This window comes from Nelumbo lutea, chromosome 8, assembly GCF_056320005.1.
Source record: "Nelumbo lutea isolate HS-2025 chromosome 8, American lotus-T2T, whole genome shotgun sequence".
Lineage (NCBI taxonomy): Eukaryota > Viridiplantae > Streptophyta > Magnoliopsida > Proteales > Nelumbonaceae > Nelumbo > Nelumbo lutea.
This window is the reverse complement of record NC_142691.1, coordinates 37048301-37050677: the sequence shown is the minus strand read 5'-3', so window position 1 is coordinate 37050677 and position 2377 is coordinate 37048301. Positions and strand designations below refer to the sequence as shown.

The following is a 2377-nucleotide window of genomic DNA, read 5'->3' as shown; positions in this document are numbered from 1 at the left end:
TTAATGATTTTTACGAGACTTTTCGTAGATACAAGGTAAATATTCCACTTTTAGATGCTATTAAACAAGTACCTCGTTATGCTGAATTTCTGAAAGAACTGTGTACACATAAGATGAAACAAAAACAGAAAGGGTGTGAGAAGGAAATATTAGGGGAGAATGTTTTTGCAGTCATTCAAAGAAAACTCCCTACAAAGTGCAATGATCCAGGTATGTTCACTATACCTTGCATGATAGGTAACACTAGAATAGAAAAGGCCATGTTAGACCTAGGAGCTTTTATCAATGCCATGCCATATTCTATATATGCTTCTTTGAAACTTGGACCTTTGAATAAAACTAGTGTTGTGATTCAATTAGCTAATAGATCTAATGCCTACCCTAAGGGTGTAGTTGAGGATGTTCTTGTGAAAGTTAATGATTTGGTTCTCCCTGCTAATTTCTATGTACTTGATATGGATAATGATGATCAAACCACTCTTATTCTGGTAGGGAGATCATTCTTAAAAACATCCAAGACTAAGATAGATGTTCATAGTGGCATACTTACCATGGAAGTTGATGGTAAAATTGTTAAGTTTAATATTTATGATGCCATGAAATATCCTAGTGATGATAATCATGTTTATTCTGTTAATGTGATTGATTCTCTAGCACAATAAGTTTTTGAGCTTGATGGGAAGGATGATTGGAAATTTCCATTAGTAAGCATCCTGAGAAAGAGGAGTTAACCTTGAGTTCTAATTTGCAGGAAACTATTGCAGCATTGATTGATTCTCCAGATTTACAACAGTCAGGTAATGTTCCTTACATTATGCTGTCAATTTCTAATAGGAAACCTTTTACCCTCTATTTTGTAAGCCCATATTCCATATTTGAACCCACCCATGATGGATGAAAGGGGAGAACACAGGAAGTTGCAACTACAAGAGTTAGAGGAAATCTGCAATGATGCCTATGAAAGTGTGAGAATTTACAAGGAAAGGGCGAAGGCTTTTCATGACAAAATGATCTCTAGGAAGGAGTTTAAAGTTGGTCAAAAAGTCATTTACCATTCACGGCTTCGTCTATTTCCGGGTAAGTTGCATTCTCATTGGATTGGACCCTTTGTTGTTACTAATGTTTTTCCTGATGGTGCAGTCGAAATTCAAAGTTTAGCAACTTCTAAAGCGTTCAAGGTGAATGGCCATAGACTCAAGCATTTCCATGAAGGCTTCCAAGTAGAGAATGTGGAACAATTGGACCTTGAGGATCCAATTTATGCTAATTAAAAAAAAAAGGAAAGTTCATTTTTTCTTTCTCTTCTTATTTATGCATTTATAGTTTGGTTATTTTTGCCCTTTTCTTTGCATTTCACCTTACGTTGGGGACAATGTAAGTTTTAAGTATGGGGGAGGGGATTTAGGTTGCGTTTTAAAATTTGATTTAGGTTGTGCTTTAAATTTGATTTAGGTTATGTTTTAATTCTGCATTTTTTTGAAAAAAAAATAAATAGTTTTGTTCTGTTTTTTGTGCTTTTCAATGATTTTTTTTAGGTTGTATATGCCATGAGCAAGATTCAATTAAGCTTGAAAAGCTCATAACATGATTGGATAAATAATCTTCCAACTTAGAATTAATTAGTCTAGTTGTTTTTCTTAAGAATGGTAGTGACTAAATTTAGTAGACAAAAGCTGGTAAGATTTTGAGCCTTTGGACTGACACATCCACATTAGTCCCATTATTTTCTTTAATGTGAGATATTCTTCGATGGATTTGTTTCTCTAGAACTTGCCTTGATTCTCTTCAAGATCACATTGACACAAGCATGCATGAACATGGTTAAGGCCTTTTTGTTAGAACCTGCATAAGCCAAGTAGCCTACCTTATAATAAATTATCCCCTTTGTTGAACCCCTTTGAGCTTTATTGACCTTTGTCATTCATTGTGAACTCATGTTACAAGCTTTAAGCCCGAGAAAAAAATAATACCCTTACCCAAGCCGTAGACTTAGTGGAAGCATTACTCATCATTATGATATGCACGGATGTGCAAGTTTCAAGTGTGGGGGGTGTTTGGATTCATGGTATGGTTATGAATGGTGAAATGGAACATGTTTTCATTCTCAATTCGTGAGTTCCAATTATTGATATGCTTTGAAAAAAATAGCAAAAATAAAAAAGAAAAAAAGTAAAGATGAAATGAAGGAATGGAGGAAATTGCTTTTGATGTTACAAACTATCCATGCCCCTCCTAAAATTCCAAGAAAAAGAAGGTTGCTTATATAGATAAAGGTGGAAGCTGTTGCAAAGGATTGCTCCCTGCTGCAAACAAAAAGTGTTCCTTTGAATGATCTCTTTTCCAATGCAGGAGATTTACATTCTTTAAATGTGTTAAA

General features: G+C 34.5%; 1 protein-coding gene across 1 annotated transcript; it reads left to right on the top strand.

Moving 5' to 3' along the window:
* The first annotated feature begins 890 nt into the window (after nt 1-890).
* Nucleotides 891-1271, top strand: LOC148843836 (uncharacterized). Its single transcript, XM_088959459.1, has 2 exons — nt 891-1077; nt 1141-1271. Exons 1-2 carry the CDS (start codon nt 891-893, stop codon nt 1269-1271), a joined length of 318 nt encoding a protein of 105 aa, XP_088815585.1.
* Nucleotides 1272-2377: the final 1106 nt, after the last annotated feature.